Genomic DNA, 21,566 nt, shown 5'->3' on the forward strand with positions numbered 1-21,566 from the left:
GATTCGCTGTCGTGACTTGGCTGGAGTCACCGACGCTGATATCATTGAAGGAATGAAAGGTGAAGGTGTCACTGCAGTTCGAAGAATACGCATTAAACGTAACAACAATCTGCAGGACACCAACACCATTGTACTCACCTTCAACAAGCCAACTGTTCCCAAAGTGGTAAAAGTTGGCTTTTTGCAAGTAAAGGTGGAGATTTACATTCCAAACCCCCTTCGGTGTTATAAGTGTCAACAATACGGCCATCACGAAGACCGCTGCTCAAAAAGCCAAATATGTGGCCGATGCGGAGACAATGCTCATCAGGAAACTGATTGTAGAGCAACTCCGCATTGTGTCAACTGTGGAAAAGAGCACCACGCAAATTCCAAGGATTGCGATACCTGGAAACAAGAGAAGGAAATTCAGATGGTAAAATATACAATTAATATTCCCTATCCAGAAGCCAGAAAACTTGTACAGGCGAAAACAGCCCATCCTGGCCCATCCTTCTCCACTGTAGTGAAGAGCAATCCTAAAACAACGAAGGACGCTCAAACACAAACAGAAACACCGGATTCAACACCAAATTCAAACACGCCCCATTACCAAGCACAGAAAAACACATCATCTACTCAGAATACATTTAATAATACCCAACCACCGAAATCACCAAAAAGTAAAACATCTCACGGAAACAGACAACAAAAGGGGTCAGATGACCCCAGCAAACTATATAACAGGCTTGGCGACATTGAGAGCATGGATGCAGAAGAATCTGCTCTATGCGCTCAAGGTACCTCCAGACCTAACAACAAAAAATTCACCCCCGTACTTCCTCCAGAGAAATAACCAGATTGCCTCCGCGTAAGCTCTAACTAGGTCCAGAATCTCCAATATAAACTTATAATGAAGAACACCATCATACAATGGAACTGTAGAGGACTTAAAGCCAACTATCACGATATTATTCTGCTTATAAACGAACATGATCCTGCAGTACTATGTCTTCAGGAGACATTTTTGAAAGATACGGAGAACATCACACTTAAAAACTATACCCTGTTTAACACCCACTCACAGAATGTTGACAGGGCCTCAGGAGGACTCTCTGTTATTGTGAACAACAGAGCCCCTCATAGCTTCATCCATTTAAACACCAATTTACAAGCCATTGCTGTAAGCGTCAGTCTACATCGAGTGATTACATTTTGCTCCACTTACTTATCACCAAACACTAACCTAGTACCAAACGAACTCGATAATCTTGTCCAACAACTTCCCGCACCCATTGTTTCACTCGTGCATTTTAATGCCCATAGCATTTTATGGGGATCAAATCATATAAGTGACAGAGGTTACAAAGTCGAAGACTTTATTTCTAGACACGATCTGTGTCTATATAACTCCAAAACACCGACATATTTACACCCAGGCACGGGTATATACAAATGCATCGATTTGACAATTTGTTCTCCTTCGCTGCTTTTGGACTATGAATGGAAGGTCGCTGATGACCTTCACAGCAGCGATCACTTCCCAATCTCCCTTGTAAATCTTAACTCTACAACTGATGAAGTAATTCCACAATGGAATTTAAAGAAGGCCGACTGGGCCAAGTTTGAAACACTCTGTAAAACTATGCAGAATGAGGATACAGTTTTCAATGTTAACGACCCCATTCAGGATTTAACATTTATTTTAACCGACATTGCGAAAAATCTATCCCACTCACAAGCTGCATGTGCAAAACAATGGAACAAATGATCAATTCTCGGCTTGTATTGTACCTGGAAACTAACAAGTTAATATCTCCTGTCCAAAGTGGCTTTCGTTATGGACGGAACACCAATGATCATCTGGTTAGACTAGAAACATTCATTCGCGATGCATTTATCAAGAAAGAACATTTAGTAGGGGTTTTCTTTGATTTAGAAAAGGCCTATGACACAACATGGAAGTACGGGATACTAAAAGACCTGCACGATCTAGGTCTAAAAGGCCGTCTGCCCTCTTTCATATCCAACTTCCTCTCAGACAGAGAATTCAAGGTACGAGTGGGCTCTACTCTCTCAGATTTGCACGAGCAAGAGATGGGTGTGCCCCAGGGCAGTATTTTATCTGTGACACTTTTCAATATCAAAATTAATAACATCACCAAGTGTTTGAATCCTGGTGTGGATTTCTCACTATATGTTGATGATTTTCTCATATGTTATCGATCGATGCACATGCATACAATTGAAAGACAACTTCAGCAAAATATAAACAAGATTCAAAATTGGGCTAGTACGAACGGCTTCAAATTCTCAAAATCAAAAACGGTATGCATGCATTTCTGTCAGTTACGACGACGCCACGAAGAACCTCACCTCACAGTGGACGGAATACCTATTCCAGTTGTTGAGGAAACAAAATTTTTAGGTGTTATCTTTGACAGAAAACTGACTTTTATTCCACACCATAAAGAACTTGAAAGCTAAATGCTTAAAAGCACTTGACCTACTTAAAGTAGTAGCGCACACTGACTGTGGTGCTGATAGAAAAGTCATACTCAGTTTATATAGAACGTTAATACGGTCCAAACTGGACTATGGTTGCGTTGTGTATGGTTCAGCCTGAAAGTCATATCTTAAAATGCTTGATCCAATTCATCATCAAGGAATAAGACTGGCTCTGGGAGCATTTAAAACATCCCCGTGTGAAAGCCTTCTAGCTGAAGCGAACGAACCACCGTTATCGCATCGTAGAGAAATACTTTCCGCACAGTATGCTCTCAAATTAAAATCAAACTCTGAAACCTGCTTTTTAGGCTGTTTTTCAACCCAAATGCAAAACTTTATACGAAAATAAACCAAACGCCATACCTTCCTTTGGCATTAGAATATCATCCAGCCTTGACACTACAAATATAGATCTTTCTACAATTCAGAAAACGTCCATCTCCGAAACACCACAGTGGCTACTTAAACAACCAAAAGTACTTGTTACGCTACACGATGGAAAAGAATCCGAAACAAACCCTTCCGTCTTCCACAACTGTTATCAAGAACTTCTCACCGAATATAAAAACTACACAATAATTTATACCGACGGCTCAAAGGATGAGGAAAAGGATGCTGCAGCCTTCGTTTGTGGAAATCACACAATGCAAGTTCGCTTACCAAATGGAACATCAATTTTTTCAGCCGAAATCAGAGCAATAGACCTTGCTCTGTAAGATATAGCAGGCAAACGTATTTTAAACAGTATCATCTTCTCCGACTCACTATCAATACTTCAGTCACTACGCAATACAAAACTGGGGAATCCATTATTGAAAAACATTCTCGTCAAAAATACCGAGATGAGTGTCTCCCACGATATAATATACTATTGGTAACCTAGCCATATTGGTATTAAAGGTAACGAAAAAGATGATCGCGCTGATAAAACGGCCCTTACTCTAGAACCATCTGATTTTAAAATACCGTATACTGATTTTAAACCTAGTATCAGAAAGTCCTTACGGCAGAAGTGGCAGGCATCATGGAATGATGCTGTAAATAACAAACATCATGCAATCAAGCCAACTCTAGGAGAATGGACTCCTTCCTACAGAACCATTCGTAAGGGAGAGATAGTCATTGCAAGAATCCGAATTGGTCATACCTATATCACCCACTCCCACATACTAAAAGGTGAGAACCCACCAGAGTGCATTTCTTGCAATGAACCATTCACTGTCAAGCACTTTATGATAGAGTGTTTGGACCTGCAGCCTACGCGCGATCGTTATTACATTGTGCATGACATGAAAGAACTTTCTGATACTATAAACACCACTCGTATTATAGACTTCCTGAAAGCCGTAAGTATTTACTCTAAACTCTAACTTTTATGCTATCACCTTGTGCAGTTTTATGCAATATATATACCGTCCCATTTTAATACCTTTTCATCTTTTTTCATTAACATAGAACATTTACATCTCCCGTTGATCGGGAAGCTTTATTTTGCACCGTTGGCATCTTACTGTTTTCAATTTGAACCATTTGTTCTTTTATATTGCTGGTCGATATAGGACCTTTTATAACTTTTTAAAAGATTATACAAATAACATTTCATTTTTTGCTAAATAGCCTAACAGTGCTGATGCGCCGTAAAAAAAAACAATAAATCATAAATCATTATAATTTTTAAAAGATTATACAAATAACATTTTGTTTGGCGCTAAATAGCCTAACAGTGCTGACGCGCCGTTAAAAATAAAATCAATCAATCAATTAATCAAACAAATGATACTGATATATCATCTAATATGGCCGCCCTTTCTTAGCAAATTTTAATTACTGCATTATCTGCATTTCCAGTTCAGGTCTTCTTGGTTAGGTATAGTCATAATCAATATCGTCCTATTGTTTTTATTTGATTTGAATACACATTTATCTCGTTACAAATTTAAAACTTAATATATTGCTTTCATAACCTCAGTGAATCAGAATTAGTCTCCCTAAGTTTCCGTCAGACAAAGGACCAGAGAAATGGTTAGTCACAAGTGTTACTGAGAATGACACGTTAGCAGCGTTTTGCATAGGCCAAATTACAGAAACACATCCACAGTATTTCAAAATTGTCTAAACGTATTTTGTACAAGCGTTCCATGTTAAACTACATTGAAAGCTTATCATTAGACCACTGGACATTTCTTGGTAAATGACGGTAATGCAAGAGGTGATTATCAATTAAAGTACTGATTCAGCTTTATTGGAGACCATTGTTCTGCTCAGAGCTTCCACTGTTTGCGTCACTGTCCCATTTAACAAGCTGATATAAACAATTCAGTAATATGCATTAGGTTATGCTTTCTTCAGTGATAAGAACGTCAGAGCACAAATGGATGATTGCCTTTGAGTGCCAACAATACCGAAATGTTTGGTACTGGAGATTCGAAACGATTCGATATTCAAATGTAGTAAATGTACTGTGAAATGATTTGATATTCAAATGTAGTAAATGTAATGTGAAAGGACTCGATATTCAAATGTAGTAAATGTAATGTGAAAGGACTCGATATTCAAATGTAGTAAATGTAATGTGAAAGGACTCGATATTCAAATGTAGTAAATGTAATGTGAAAGGACTCGATATTCAAATGTAGTAAATGTAATGTGAAAGGACTCGATTCTTTATTGTATGTATTCTTTAGTGAATAACACTGTCATGAAGAAAAAAAATGAATAAATATAAATAGCAAGAGTATCTTTCAACATCTTTTAGAGGTCACATTTCTAAATGAGTCACAAGACTATCCTGCTTTAACATATCTAGCCTAAAAAAACAACAATTACATTAAAAGAAAATTGAACGGATTTACCTCGTGTTTGTTAAGGTCAGTACCGCATCTTTAGAAGCATATATCGTAGATTCATAAACTGCATAGTGTCGGATATAAATAAACCTACATCTTTACAGACGGTCAACTGGGAACTATAGCCATGCACCTTTACTTTTCAAGACGGATTTAGTGATATTGTTGTTGAAGGTATGGCAACATTTTATTTGACATTTATTCAACGTTTAGTAAACACATAGCGAAATAACATATTCTCCTGTTCGTGGTAATAGTACTACAGATCTAATGCATATACATATATATATATATATATATATATATATATATATATATATATATATATATATATATATATATATATATATATATATATATATATATGTGTGTGTGTGTGTGTGTGTGTGTGTGTGTGTGTGTGTCCTATTTCTTCTCATTAACTTAATACCTATTGATTACCATTCAGTGGAAATCAAAACAAAAATTGTCATGTTTTACGTAATGACCTAGATTAATCATTCGCCGGCTTCTGTGGCAACATCCAAGTCATAATCATAAGTCAGGTGATGTGCCGTAATGCTAGGTCTGACGTTGAAACGTTTTAATTTTCACATTACTAACCACATAATATAACGAACTGCTAAAAGCAATGCCAACTCCGTTTTCCTTGGCTCATATCACATGCCGAAAACTTTTGATACTTCTATATCCTTCTGTAATCGCATTTCGAAATTGTCAACGTGTATCTTCGACAGTATAAGAGGACATTAACTATGTTATTTACGGATAGACGGACACAATCCCTAGAGATAGGTTGCCAAAAAAGTCTCCATGTCAGAAATCTTTAATGAGGGGATGTAATGGCCCATATTATTATGCAAAATACAAAAGCTTCTTCTGGCGTGGGTTGTAGCCGCCCCTCTATATGTAATCGCCAATTTCATCAATTTTTATAGAACGCTTTTTTATAAAACTTAGCTAATGCTATGTAGCGGTTCAGGCATGGCAAAGTTTGGATACTATCTGTTCAAAGACAATAATGGCTTTTAATACTGCCCATATCCGCAAGGACCATACAATTGGTAGGATTACATTTAACAAATCATGCGGTTGTGGGACAAATGTATCAATACGTAGAATCTAACAAAGAATTACCTATGACATAATCATTTTAGGGGCAAACTGCAGGACCAAGATTCGGGCTTAATAGGTAAACTTCTAATGGGCGTTATCAACTCTACTATATATTGAGTTACATATTTCTCGAAATTTGAGAAACTTCTTTTCTTATAACTTTACCTACTGTTGGAATAGATTCCTAACTACATGCTGTTCAAGAGGCATTGAAATCAAAATCATCTAATACCATTCACAGTGTGCATTGTTCATGCCAGGTACCCATTATTGCCCGTTATTTCGTCGATGTCAACTGAAAATCTCTTAAACTCATAAATATTACAAATAATTCTCTATACACATTATATCGTCAGAAGATAAATCTCCAATTTCACATTCGTAAGGGTTTTGTGTCTCACAAATGCATGAGTAATTAATACGCTATTTGAAGCCGAAAACTAATATTTCATGCCAGACACTGCAAGATACGTCACAAACACTTTTCACAACTAATTAATCAACTATTTAATTTCAAATTACTAAAACTGTATACCTTACAATATCATGAACCCTTCCTCCATATAATTGGTGATATATTGTTATTCGGCTTTAAAGAAAAACTCTGATGATCCCCCTGGGTAAGGAAAATTGCAATAAACTCCTTGAAGAGTTTTCACATTTGATGGAGGATATATTTTAATAAGCACAACCTAAGTGGCAACCAATTGCTTATTTTATCGGAAATTGGCGATACTAGCCAAATGGATGTGAAGATGGTTGAATAAACAGCGAAAAGGACGTGAAGATGGTTGAATCTGTAAAAGGGAATAAGAAGAAAGTAACCAACTTGATTTCAGTCTAAGGACAACAAACCACCAATGGTTTTATTTTAATGAATTAGTGTTTCCGTAGAAAATAAGTAGAAAATATCAGTAACAACACCAAATCAAACTATGCACGTTTATTTGATGACACCAGTGACCGTCTAACGACATGTGTGGATTTTAGGTTAAAGAGCTGAGCGATAAAGACCCTACAGTGAGTCAAAAGATGTCAAAGTCATAAAAGCAGTGACAAATAATAATAATAATAAAACTTAGGCACTAACCCTATTCGAATTAGTTTTCTTTTAGATGTTTCTAAACTACTTCACAGAGACAAATGACTCGTATCCTGCAGTGGTATATGCAAACTTGTACAAGCTGTACCATAGAACATGCTTGCTCTACTCGACTGTCCCAGGCAATATTATATGGCTCTAAATAAAATATTCTGATAGTATTTGTTATTTTGGTTCATTTTCGCTGCCTTGTCTTATTATTTTTATGGTCGAGTGATTTGGTTTTATTTCCTATCTAAAAAGATAAGTGTTTCTTTCTTAAGTTTCAACACAAAAAATTAATACTTAACATTTTTTTTCAAAAATGTCAGAGGACTTTATTTTGATTTCTTACATCAACCATTTTGTTACATATTACATTATCTGAAAACATTCAGTGAACCACTGACAGTCAAAGCTTGAATACAGTTTGATAATTGGAACGTTTATCATACTTATATAAATTGGTTAAACTCGCATCATCTGATGCTGGAAATTGAGGACGAAATCAGACGTACTTGCTCCTTGTTACTGAACCGTTGTCATTGTCCACATCGGTTGAACATAAGTGGCTTGAGGATTTCGTATGCCATTATTGTCTGTAAACGTATTTCTTGTGTCGTATGGGAAGTTGGAGTGATTATGTCCTCCGACATGTTGCAGTGTGGCAAGTTTTGCATTGAGAGCAACATTTCGAGCAGCCTTCCAAATTGAGCAGACTGCAAAACTTACTGAGCTAAAACTCAGGATGCCGTTGAAAACGGCCACGACTACGGGTACGGCGTCAACCGCTCTTGAATAAGGATATCCGTACGTGTCCATGGGTACGGTAATTGATATGATGAAAATTGGGCAAACGGCCATGAACCACAAGATACTTAGGATACAGTTAAAGTGGACCTGCAATTAGATAAAATATGCAAGAAATGAGAAATATAAAAAACAAATCAATACATCGTTCACCCCCAGAGGAAGTTCAATTCAATTCAATTGTTTCCTTTTATAACCATGTATAACCTTATACAGTACATACTAAAACATTACGTGGTCAATAAATGTGATACATAATACAAAGAAAAGCTCTGATATTTTAATCAACAAAAGCTGGAAATGAAAGGACGGAAAAGTATGAACCAACTTATAATAATGTACCCTAAATAGAATGTCTTATTTTCAACACTTCATACATAGGTTTAGGTATTGAACATAACGATTTCTTCTGACTAGAACTTGAAAAGTTAATATACTTGTACATGTTTGGTTTATTCCAGAAGTTCATTTTCATTAACTTCATTCTACACATATATTTAAAATCCAATAGACATTTAAATAAGTGAAAACTAGTTCATACGTGATGTTGCTTGAAATCAAGCTACATCAACTGCTTTTATGGCTGTTATTTCAAAGTAAACGCGACCATTGTGTCACTTGTAAACAAATATTCCACACAGTATAATTTAAGCTATTTGCAAATTGCAATGTTGCTAAGCGTAAACATTTTTTGAACGAATATCACAACACTATCTGAAAGCTTAATTGAGAACATATTTGTTAATTTTTTACATAATGTTTTTTCAATTCTACACCGTATATAAGTAGCATCCGATTTAAAAACAACCCTATCTCACAATTCCTTATAAATGCGATATTCTCATTTTAGACCCAATACAGAATGTAATATCTGCTAAATAGGAAACGGAAAAAGAAACGAAATGTCAAATGCTTCTAATTAAAAGGTCTAAAAATTGATTTAGTACAGCATGTTAGGCGGAAGGAGGGAGATACCATTAGTAGTGTAACCATTATATACATGCATGCATATATTGGTGTCTGTCTCTGTCTGTCGGTATGTCGCCCTAAATGAAAGATATGTATGCAAAACAGTTGCATGTTTTTTTCCAATCTAAAACACTCAACAAAAGCGCAAAAATTGAGACCTTTCTTAAGTCAATGCGTACATTTCTTATATAATATATAAATGTCTGGCCGCATCTAAATTATATTTGTGTTTTTGTAAAGATTAAACAAATGCATATATGTGACATTTTCATCATTCATTTCCCATACACAACATATTATATTTATATCATATTGTAAAACATCAATTCAATTTTACATGGATCATTTTTGCTATTTCAGTTAAATCTACTTTCTAGCTCAATAATTGTATTTACAACAGAGGGAGATTGATCAATGCATATTTTTTGTTTTGGGATAATATTCCGAAATTAAGTGATTTTTTTAAAACTTGAATCTGTTACAAATGATTACAGTTTCTCCTTTCAATCAGTTAAAACATTTTAATAATGCCTCAGTTTCAAAGATGACAAGAGAAAGTCTCTATGTCATCCCAACAAAAGGATACATGATTGTAGAGACTTCCCAATTATTCTAAAAGAGATGCTGTTTGTAAGAAAGTATTTTTGGTACACTTCTATGCATATCATTTTTTGAAACCATCTCTGTATTCAACAACTAAAAAGGAATGGTTTAAAACACTCTCATATTGTTTTTTGTACCTTTTCTCCTTAATAAGCAGCAATACAGGCTGATATTATTAAAGGCTATTTATATTAGAATAAATGTTTGTATCAAGTTCATAATACGAGTGGATGGCGCTAAATACGCCTTGATACTGTAGAATGCATGCATGCATTCCAAACTTATTACAACAATATTTACGTTAATGCGTAACTAAATTGTTTATATAAAAAAAAATTATCTTTCCACCCAGTGCACTTACTTATGACTAGAAATTACAACTTTAATATTAGATTCATCTAATTGTGGTTTTAGGAAAATCTTTTGAGTTTGTATTAGTAAATGTATTATATGATGCAATATATTCAACAAATGCATCTGTTATACACAATTTTTTTAAAGTACAACGACGTGTGCAGAAATTTGTTGAGCCTCAGTGCTAAGTCACATCACTTTACTGTTGGATAAAGTGGGTTGAGTGTCAATGAATGACTATTTAGAAATCCTTTCGATTTTTGATATGTTATAAAACACACCTCGAATAAACTGAAGTCGTACAGTTTAGACTAGGTGATGCGACAAGAACTTGAGATAAAACTGTTACATAGCGCACAAGTAGTGTCCATTATATAGGCTGAAGACTAGTCATAGTCGATTATGCGATATTAATAAGAAAAAATATGAATAAAATATAGTGTACAATCGACATAAAGGGTTTGACACTCTGGATCAAAAGCAGTGTAACAATAGGCCGAGATATGGAATCGTTTATTTCATTTTTACCGATATTATATCTTGAATATATTTCCTTTATAACATTCAATAGAACTTTTAATATCTACAACCTAGTGTAATATTAGAAATATAAATATTACTGAGAGAGTTAATATTGTGCCTGTTTCTGGAGATATATGTAATGTTATTGACCGAATATGGTTAAATCCAAATTCTCCCCCTGCGGGTCCGGGGTTGTAGAATTGGCGCGACGTGCCTCGCTACGTGTCGTAAAAGGCGACTAAGTAGAGGCAACCTGTTTGCCGTGGGTTGCGTCCCGTGTCGGAGGAGGAAAGGATCCTGGTAGCTGAGCAGAGGCTTTCCATGCAATACACTACTTTGGCCTCTACTTCTCTTAGACGGGTGGTCAGGATGGGCCCGGTTCCGACAAATCGGCTGGTCACGCCGAGCCCTAGGAAGTCTTTATTTACTCTCTCACCTCCTTTATCTTTCTCCTTGTATCTCTCTTGATACCACCGTTGCCCCTATATTCTAATCCTTTATCTTTCCCTTTTCCAAGTCTTAGAAGACTTTCTAGAAAGCGGTGGCTTAACGGGTCAATCGGGGGGTAATTTTACCGACCTTAGAAATTGGCGACTTCAGGGTCAATCAAAGGTAATTTTATCAACTAAGTATGGCATCTGTGTATCCCTGACACTTGAAAAGTGTCCCCTTGTTGGGCTCCTTGGTGGGTGGGGAGCACAGGTGCTGAATTTTTAATCTAGCCAAAATGGATATTTCCAAAAAAAATCAAAATAAACGTACGAAAACTTTATCTGACTCGGACGACGAATCATGTAGTGTGGACACATTTCCACGCTTCATGGTAATACAATCTAAAGATGCCGTAAAATCCCTTGCTTCACTCTCTCCGTTTGTGATCGAGAAAACAATTACAGGTTTGATTGGTACGCCAAAGAGCGTCAAACAAATGAAATCGGGTTGCCTTCTCGTGGAATGTGAGCGACGAGGTCAGTCAGACAATATCAAGAAAATAAAAACTTTCTTCGATATTCCAGTGACCTCATTCGCTCACACCACACTCAATACGTCCAAAGGCGTGATTGGATGTCGTGACTTGGCTGGAGTCACCGACGCAGATATCACTGAAGGAATGAAAAATGAAGGTGTCACTGCAGTCCGTCGAATACGTATCAAACGTAATAATAACCTGCAGGACACCAACACCATTGTACTCAACTTCAACAAGCCAACTGTACCTAAAGTGGTAAAAGTTGGCTTCTTGCAAGTGAAGGTTGACATCTACATTCCAAACCCCCTTCGATGTTATAAGTGTCAAAAATACGGCCATCACGAAGACCGCTGCTCTAAAACCCAAATATGTGGCCGATGCGGAGAAAATTCTCATCAGGAAGCTGACTGTAGAGCAACTCCGCATTGTGTCAACTGTGGAAAAGAGCACCACGCAAATTCCAAGGATTGCGATACCTGGAAACAGGAGAAGGAAATTCAGAGGGTAAAATACACAAATAATATTTCCTATCCAGAAGCCAGAAAACTTGTACAGGCGAAAACAGCCCATCCTGGCCCATCCTTCTCCACTGTAGTGAAGAGCAATCCTAAAACAACGAAGGACGCTCAAACACAAACAGAAACACCCGATTCAACACCAGGCTCAAACACCCCTCATTATCAATCACAGAGAAACACAGCATCTACACAAACTACATTCAGCAATACCCAACAACCTAAATCAACAAAAAACAAAAATAAATTTCATGGAAACAGGCAATAAAAGTGGTCAGATCACCCCATCAAACTTTATAACAGGTTTGGAGACATCGAGAGCATGGATGCAGAAGAATCTGCTCCATGCACCCAAGGAAACTCCAGACCTACAAACAAAAAATTCACCCCCGTACTTCCTCCAGAGAAATAACAAAACAAATTCCCTCTGCGAAAGGTCTAACCTAGCTCCACAATCTTTAATTTAAATTTATAATGAAAAACACTATCATACAATGGAATTGTCGAGGACTTAAAGCAAATTACAATGATATTCTCCTGCTTTTAAACGAACATGATCCTGCGGTACTATGCCTTCAAGAAACATTCTCGAAAGATATGGACAATATCACATTTAAAAACTACTCCCTGTTTAACACCTGCTCTCCAAATGTTGATAGGGCATCAGGAGGAGTTCCTGTTATTGTGAACAACAGAGCTCCTCATAGCTTCATTCGTTTAAACACGAATTTACAAGCCATTGCTGTAAGAGTTACTCTACATCGAGTGATTTACATTTTGCTCTATTTACTTACCACCAAACACTAACCTAGTACCAAACGAATTAGACTACCTTGTTCAACAGCTTCCCGCGCCATTTGTTTTACTCGGGGATTTTGATGCCCATAACATTTTATGGGGATCGAATCATATAAGTGACAGAGGTTACAAAGTTGAAGACCTTATTTCTAGACACGATCTGTGTCTATATACCAAAACACCTACATATTTACACCTAGGCACGGGTACATACACATGCATCGATTTCACAATTTGTTCTCCTTCGCTGCTTTTGGACTGTAAATGGAAGGTCGCTGATGACTTTCACAGCAGCGATCACTTCACAATCTCCCTTGTAAATCATAACTCTACAATTGATGAAGTAATTCCACAATGGAATTTAAAGAAGGCCGACTGGGCCAAGTTTGAAACACTCTGTAAAACTAGGCTGAATGAGGATACAGTTTTCAATGTTAACGATCCCATTCAGCATTTTACATCTATTTTAACCGACATTGCATAAGAATCTATCCCCAAGTCCTCAACAAACTGTAAAAGAACCCTAAAACCTTGGCTCACTAAGGAATGTAAGGAAGCCATACGGCAACGCCGAGAAGCATTAAAAAAATTCAATAATCACCCGACGCCCGAAAACTTAAATATATATCGCATTGTCCGGGCAAAAGCTCGCCGCACAATCAAAGAAAGTAAAAGAGCATCATGGAAGAAATATGTTTCTTCTTTAAACTCTCGTTCCTCTGTTTAGAAAGTTTGGGACACTATACGCAAAATAAACGGAAAGAGAAAACAAAACCCTCTCCGACATCTGACACTGAACAATAACAACTTTAGTTCAAAACGTGACATTGCAAATATTCTTGCTGACAGTTTCTCGAAAAATTCCTCATCATCTAATTATTCAGAAGCCTTCCGAAAACTTAAAACTCAAAAAGAAAAGTCACGTTTAAAATTCACATCCAACAACTCGGAAAGTTATAATCAATTGTTCTCACTTAGGAGCTTAGGGAGGCTTTAGATAAGGCCCATGATACTTCCCCTAGGCCTGACGAAATACATTACCAGTTTTTGAAACACCTTCCAGAATCATCATTAACATCTCTTTTGAAACCAAAAATCTGGGAAGAAGCAACTGTAATACCAGTCCCAAAACCTGGTAAAGATAGCCAAGACCCCAACAGCTATCGACCAATTGCACTCACAAGCTGTGTATGCAAAACAATGGAACGAATGATCAATTCTCGGCTTGTCTGGTATTTGGAAACTAACAATTTAATATCTCCTTTCCAAAGTGGCTTTCGATATGGCCGGAGCACCAGTGGTCATCTGGTTAGACTGGAAACATTTATTCGCGATGCATTTATTAAGAAAGAACATTTAGTAGCGGTTTTCTTTGATTTAGAAAAGGGCTATGACACGACATGGAAGTACGGGATACTAAATGACCTGAACGATCTAGGTCTAAAAGGCCGTCTGCCCTCTTTCATATCCAATTTTCTCTCCGACAGAGAATTCAAAGTACGAGTGGGCTCTACCCTCTCAGATATGCGCGAGCAAGAGATGGGTGTGCCTGAGGGCAGTGTTTTATCTGTGACGCTTTTCAATATCAAAATTAATAGCATCACCAAGTGTTAGACTCCTGGTGTGGATTGCTCGTTATACGTTGATGATTTTCTAATATGTTATCGGTCAAAGCACATGCATACAATTGAAAGAAAACTGCAGCAAAATATAAACAAAATTCAAAATTGGGCCAATGCAAACGGTTTCAAATTCTCGAAATCAAAAACGGTATGCATGCATTTCTGTCAGCTACGAAAACATCACGATGAAACGAACCTCACGCTGGATGGAACACCTATTCCAGTTGTTGAGGAAACAACATTTTTAGGTATTATCTTTGACAGAAAACTGACTTTTATTCCACACCTAAAGAACTTAAAAGCTAAATTCTTAAAAGCACTTAACCTACTTAAAGTAGTAGCGCACACTGACTGGGGTGCTGATAGAAAATTCATCCTAAATTTATACAGAACGTTTATTCGCTCCAAACTAGAATATGGTTGCGTTGTGTATGGTTCAGCCCGAAAGTCATATCTTAAAATGCTTGATCCAATTCATCATCAGGGAATAAGACTGGCCCTGGGAGCATTTAAAACGTCCCCGTGTGAAAGCCTTCTAGCTGAGGCGAATGAACCACCGTTATCGCGTCGCAGAGAAATGCTTTCTGCACAGTATGCCCTCAAATTAAAATCAAACCCTCTGAATCCTACTTTTTCGGCTGTTTTTCAACCCAAATACAAAACTTTATACGAAAATAAACCAAACGCCATACCTTCCTTTGGCATTAGAATATCACCCAGCCTTGACACTACAAAGATAGATCTTTCTAAAATTCAGAAATCGTCCATCTCCGAAACACCACCTTGGTTAATTAAACAACCAAAAGTACGTTTTACGCTACACGATGGGAAAAAATCAGAAATAAACCCTTCTGTCTTCCACAACTCTTACCATGAACTCCTCACCGAATTTAAAAACTACACCAGAATTTACACTGATGGATTAAAGGATGAGGAAAAGGCTGCTGCAGCCTTTGTTTCTGGAAATGACACAACGCAAGTTCGCTTACCAAATGGAGCATCAATTTTTACAGCCGAAATCAGAGCAATAGACCTTGCTGTGCATCATATAGAAAAGAAACATATTTTAAATAGTATCATCTTCTCCGACTCGCTATCAGTACTCCAGTCACTACACAATAGAAAACTGGAGAACCCATTATTAAAAAACATACTCTTCAAAAATACCGAGCTGAGTGTCTCCCACAATATAATATACTGTTGGTTACCTAGCCACATTGGCATTAAAGGTAACGAAAATGCAGATCGCGCTGCTAAAATGGCCCTTACTCAAGGAGAATGGAATCCTTCCTACAGAACCATTCGTAGGGAGGAGATAGTCATTGCAAGAATCCGAATTGGTCATACTTATATCACCCACACCCACATACTAAAAGGTGAAGACCCACCAGAGTGCGTTTCTGGCAATGAACCATTCACTGTCAAGCACTTTATGATAGAGTGCTTTGACCTACAACCTACGCGCGATCATTATTACATTGTGCATGACATGAAAGAACTTTTTGATACTGTAAACATCACTCGTATTATAGAGTTCCTGAAAACCGTAAATATTTACTCTAAACTCTGACTTGTATGCTATCACCTTGTGCAGTTTTATGCAATATATATACCGTCCCATTTTAATACCTATTCATCTTTTTTACATCTCCCGTTGATCGGGAAGCTTTATTTTGCACCGTTACCACCTTACCGTTTTTAATTTCAACCATTTGTTCTTTTATACCGCTGGTCGATATAAGACCTTTTATAAGTTTTAAAAGATTATACAAATAACACTTTGTTTGGCGCTAAATAGCCTAACAGTGCTGATGCGCCGTTAAAATCAACCAATCAATCAATCAATCAGACAATCCAAATTCATCCTGCACGTATAGCTGCAATATGCAATGCTGTTTGTATAAGAATGCGCTCTGTGTCAATCCGACCTAGGCTGGAAACAGTTGGTGAAATCTCATTTGTCGCATTACTGAGAGAGTTAATATTGTGCCTGTTTGTGGAGACAGATGGTTTATTGTTGTTGTTGTTATTGTTAATTTAGGATTTAACGACAATTTTTAGACAGAGGTGAGATGGCAGAGATCCATAACGGAGAATGACTTAGACCACTCGGTCACCCCGGACCCAACATATGGTCTGTAGTTGGCCGTGTAGGTGTTATGGTTAAATCAAAATTCTTCCTTAATTTATAGCTGCAATATAACATTATGTCTGCATAAGTATGCGCTCTGAGTCAATCCGAACTAGGCTGGACTCGTTGGTAGAATCTCATTTGTCTCAGAGAGAGAGAGAGAGAGAGAGAGAGAGAGAGAGAGAGAGAGAGAGAGAGAGAGAGAGTTTTCTACAGCATCGGAATACGTACAAGAATGTGACGCAGGTTCTGGTAATTGCATTGTGATGCAATCCAGAAGATGACGAAAACAAATGCAGGCAAGATGGGCTGAAAAAATAGATTGGCAAATTTTAAGATTGGCTGGATTTAGCGTTGGTATTGTGACATGCAGCTCTCCTTCTGGTACAATCTCTAATGCATAAATATAAACAGTTCTAACATATATACATGCATACATTCATTTAATTCATTATACTGCACTAATATTAAACCTGTTACACACACACACACACACACACACACACACACACATATATATATATATATATATATATATATATATATATATATATATATATATATATATATATATATATATATATATATATATATCGTGTCTTTACCTTTTGTCCGCGAATCAGGTTTGTGGAGGTTCCTATATGACTTAGACATGTTCCTAAGTAACAAACAAGATATTTAATGCAATCTGAGTTTCAGGTCAGATGTTATCCAGTTAAACTAGAATTTACCTTGTAATAATAATACTAATATTATTATTATTATTATTATTATTATTATTATTATTATTATTATTAAGAGTTAAATACTTCTATTCATGTGATTGCCCATGCAATGATGATGTCAATTTCTTACCGACAGGTGAATCAGCATCAGATAGATATGCGACGTTGCTCCACAAATGATGATGCCAACAACCAGATTAACAACTTGAATTATGTTATGTGCCACTATCACATTCTGTAGTATGCGATTCACTTCCATTTCAGCTCCTAATAAAGGAAGGAAAATGTTTAACAGCTGAAAAATGAAGACGTTACCAATTCTCTAACAGCATCAGATGTCATATCTTAATAGTGTGATTTATAGTCATCACAGTCATCGTAAGGATAGGAATTGCTTTGGAAATTGTCAATAATAGGCATTTCTTGCACTTATTATGTAAAGAAAGCAATTCGATTAATACAAGTCAAGATCATAAACTATTTAAATGAGCATCAGGAAAACACGCAATACACATGGCTGTTCGTGTTGATGTTTGTGAGCGATGATTTATATTGAAAAAGATATAGAGCTTCATGAGTATTTAGATAGCAGAGACAGTCGAAAAGTCAGATCGTATATGTGATCCATTTTAATAATTAGAAATATTATCCACTGAGGTATCGTGACAGGGTACCGTGAGTAGCAAATCACAGTGATATAATCCAGATATAATAACTTGAAATGAATTCACAATAATCGCAAATAGTATTTCAGTCCAGTCGAAATACAAATAAATATATCTTATAATTCTATGTTGCCTACTACTGGAAACAATTTCCATCCATTGTGATCTATGAAACAGTGGGATCTGGTTCGAACTACAGTTAAATTGCCTGTAATCAAATCGAAAAGATGAAAAGACTAAGCTTTAAATTCGTATGTGAGCTGGTAAATAAACAAACATTCCGAAACAAAAGATGATAAGTCCAACGTAGATTTTCCCTGGTGCGAGTAGTCGATAAAGATGAAGTGTTTTCTTCTATGAATGTACTACTACATGGAATGCTAAGCAAAACATTTGTATTATTCTATAACCGTACCAGTCAATATCATAAATACAAAAAGCACCAGCAGCAACCAAAAAGCAACAATAATAGTTATAAATACTACTAATAATACTACTGCTAATGATAATATTTTAAGCTGATGTGGGAAAAGCAATATCAAGTTGACCACTAGGTATAATTTTCCCGCAACGTGGAGGAAATAATTACCAAAAATATGTTTGTACTCCAATGTTTTATGAACCGATGGATATGTAGGATTTTAGGCATTTTATTTTATATGATGTTATACCCGTCAAACAAGCAAGTTTACATACTAGCTTAATACAATAACTTTTGCATAGCTTAGTTAAATTGATAATTGCATGCATTATTTTCACTCATTTGATTTTATGAGTCTAAATTTATTTGAAGCTCATGTGACATTCTAGGAAAAGTCTCCATCATACTTGAAAAGTGTCCTAAAGATAGTAATACAATCCATTTTTCTGTGTCAGGTAATTCTGCACCACTGTGACATATTTTAAAGATATGAAAGGAATATACCAAGAAAAGCAAGTGTTCACGCAAACAAACTAAATATATACTCTTAGAAGTCCAACCGATATTTCTACGTTCCCATGGAGATTTCACCTAACACTTCTGATTTACTGCATTCCATACGTAGTTTATTTTACCTCTATACCTTTCAGTCTTTCATTTCTCTATACCGCTTCTCCTATTCACCTCAACATATCTAGATTTCAAGATATTATCGACATACATTTGGATCAAAAATTGTTTTAATCATTCAGCAGTTTATGTAATTGGGAAAAGTTGTACAAGAACATTTTTAGATTCTGAATCGACACATCTGAATTATTGTAACACGGACCAAACTTGTAGCTTTAAGAGGAAGTCCCAGCAAAGTAAATCTGGTTTTCTGCCTTTAGGCCGAGAGATGCGCCCAGTATATTTTATTCGGAGGCATTTTTATAAAGAATTCTGACAAATCATATTTATATTCTTCAATTTTTGTAAAGTTTTTCCTGCTTTTGCGACACTTGTACGAGATCATATTCTTGCATGTTAATGTGAATTGTTCTTTTCATCTTCTTTCTGACGATATTCCATAATAACGTATGATTCAGCAGTTATCATTTATGTAGTTTGAAAAATGTCGATTTGATGCAAATTATGGCAAAATTGTGGAATTACGAGATATTAAAAGCGGGAGTATTATAAGTACGGTTAAAGTAAATAACAAAGATTAGAAGCAAAAGGATGTATGGAAGAAGGCGAAGGATAAATAGCCTGCATGCATATGTGACAAAGCAGACTTCGGCGATTCGTGATTCTAATTTGTTCAGTAGCTTATCGTATTTCTTTTCAATCACGATAGCAAAGCGTGATTCCCGTTCAAAGAGACCTAACATAAGTTTTGCAGCGTTGAAAGATAGGTTTTCAAATTAATTCAATATCTAAATAAAAATGCCAGTCGTCTACAATTACACAGTGTATAACCTATTCAACATTGTAGCCATGACTGAGAGGAGAGAGTTGTTGATCCTCCTATACACACATGCTTTTCAGGGTCCCTAGCAAAATCGTACACTAAAATTTCTAAGTTTATTAACAATAAAGATATTTACTATCCTCTGGTAAAATGTAGCTGTAAAGTGTAACTTTGTAGGATTTGAGCTATTCATATTTTTGTCGAATGGGCAACAGTTACCCTTGTCAACAAATCTAGCTATACAGTTTAGCTTTGCAGGATTTGAGATATTCATATTTCTTTTGTTCAAATGGGCAACAATTACTATTCTTATCATAGCCTTGAATTGTTATTCTCATTATTGAAGAAGATAGGAAAGCTTGAAATATCAAAATGAACTGAAACTAAATTGTACGGTCATAATGTTCGTGTTCAGCTTTCTTGTCTAACATAAGTAATGCCATTATATGTCTAACATTAACATTACACTAGTGAGAGTTTTTATAAAATTACATGTAATTTTACTTTTTTAATAAGACAAATCCAACAATAAAGCGGTTACATCAGTAGTAAATGTAATATGGCTAAAGGTTGTTTTACTTTGGCCCAAATCCTAACATTATTTTAAATTTTAGAACGTGGAAGAAAGGATTAAATACAATATTTTGGATTCTGCTTGGACACGTTCATATAACATAACACGAAGGAAAACAGCGGATGATCAGTTTATATGTGTCATATGTTTACTGCCAATTTGTTTTTGAGATTGTTAGTTACTATTGTAACTGACGATAACCATACATTCATCAAAGATAATTGTCTCATAAATTGATACGCAAATAAACGGGTATAGAAGACAAAAGCACACTGAATATAAAATTTTGATATTTGTTTATTCTGATTGTAGAATCATTTAGATTTTACGTTGGAAATGTCACGAATTAAAAGAATGTATTTATTACTGTCATCAATTGTACATCACGAATATGATCAGTAATAATATTAGACTATATGGTTATGTTAAAATACGGTTTGATTTAACAATTGGACTTTTAATGTACCGGATTGCATAACAAGGCCTTCAACTTGAATATTGATGATTTACACAGAACCATAATTCTTGGCATGATAAAAAGATGTAAAGAGGATCAACTGAAACAGTAATAAAAACACTTTTTTAAATTATGCGTCAAAAACTATACAGGCGATACTTCATTATACGTGATGATGTTTTACAAAAGAGAGTCGGTTTCATTACACATACCGATTTCGATATTACAGAAGGAGATTGTGTATAGATTACAATTAATGGGTTAGAAATGAAACTCTTGTATGAATATACAAACAGCGGTATTTGATAAATAAGTTCTTTATGATGCGAAATTAGTATTCATTACATCGGCTATAACTGCAAACAGATCATCGATGTACAACATGCAGACATACAGTGATTGGTTAGATAAAATCTGGAGACGAGAGAGGATATTGGACAATTCAAA

The 21,566-nt window shown here is 36.0% G+C and overlaps 1 protein-coding gene across 1 annotated transcript in view; it reads right to left on the minus strand.

Moving 5' to 3' along the window:
* Window positions 1–7,377: 7,377 nt before the first annotated feature.
* LOC149801106 (uncharacterized) overlaps window positions 7,378–21,566 on the minus strand; it is a 249,792-nt gene continuing 235,603 nt past the window's right edge. Inside the window, exons 2-4 of the mRNA XM_089954264.1 lie at window positions 17,680–17,816; window positions 17,056–17,133; window positions 7,378–8,430 (exon numbers count right to left, since the gene is read on the minus strand). Of these exons, the coding sequence (XP_089810390.1) occupies window positions 8,059–8,430; window positions 17,056–17,133; window positions 17,680–17,816 (587 nt within the window). The 3' untranslated portion in view covers window positions 7,378–8,058. The remainder of the gene's footprint in view (window positions 8,431–17,055; window positions 17,134–17,679; window positions 17,817–21,566) is intronic.

The sequence above is a fragment of the Sinohyriopsis cumingii genome, chromosome 4, assembly GCF_028554795.1.
Source record: "Sinohyriopsis cumingii isolate HCF-2022 chromosome 4, ASM2855479v2, whole genome shotgun sequence".
In the NCBI taxonomy this organism is placed as follows: Eukaryota; Metazoa; Mollusca; class Bivalvia; order Unionida; family Unionidae; genus Sinohyriopsis; species Sinohyriopsis cumingii.